General features: G+C 54.0%; 1 protein-coding gene across 1 annotated transcript in view; it reads left to right on the plus strand.

Moving 5' to 3' along the window:
• LOC119594534 (zwei Ig domain protein zig-8-like) overlaps positions 1-235 on the plus strand; it is a gene marked incomplete in the record, with an annotated part of 82,515 nt that overhangs the window by 56,760 nt on the left and 25,520 nt on the right. Inside the window, 1 exon segment of the mRNA XM_037943565.1 lies at positions 54-187. Within this exon segment, the coding sequence (XP_037799493.1) occupies positions 54-187 (134 nt within the window).

The following is a 235-nucleotide window of genomic DNA, read 5'->3' on the forward strand; positions in this document are numbered from 1 at the left end:
TTTCATCCTTAAAGATGAGCCTCCTTCACTCCTCTCTCTCCTCCTGTTCCCAGGTTCCAAGGGCAAGAAGAAGACCGGGAACTGGAAGCCTCCGGAGTTCGACGAATCGCTGGCCAACAACATCACCGTAATGGAGGGGGATCCTGCCTCGCTTCCCTGCGTCGTTACCAGACTACGCGGTCGATCCGTAAGTAGCTGAGGACTCGACCTTGCTTAAAGAGTTGGCTCACTTATG

The sequence above is a fragment of the Penaeus monodon genome, chromosome 34, assembly GCF_015228065.2.
Source record: "Penaeus monodon isolate SGIC_2016 chromosome 34, NSTDA_Pmon_1, whole genome shotgun sequence".
Lineage (NCBI taxonomy): Eukaryota > Metazoa > Arthropoda > Malacostraca > Decapoda > Penaeidae > Penaeus > Penaeus monodon.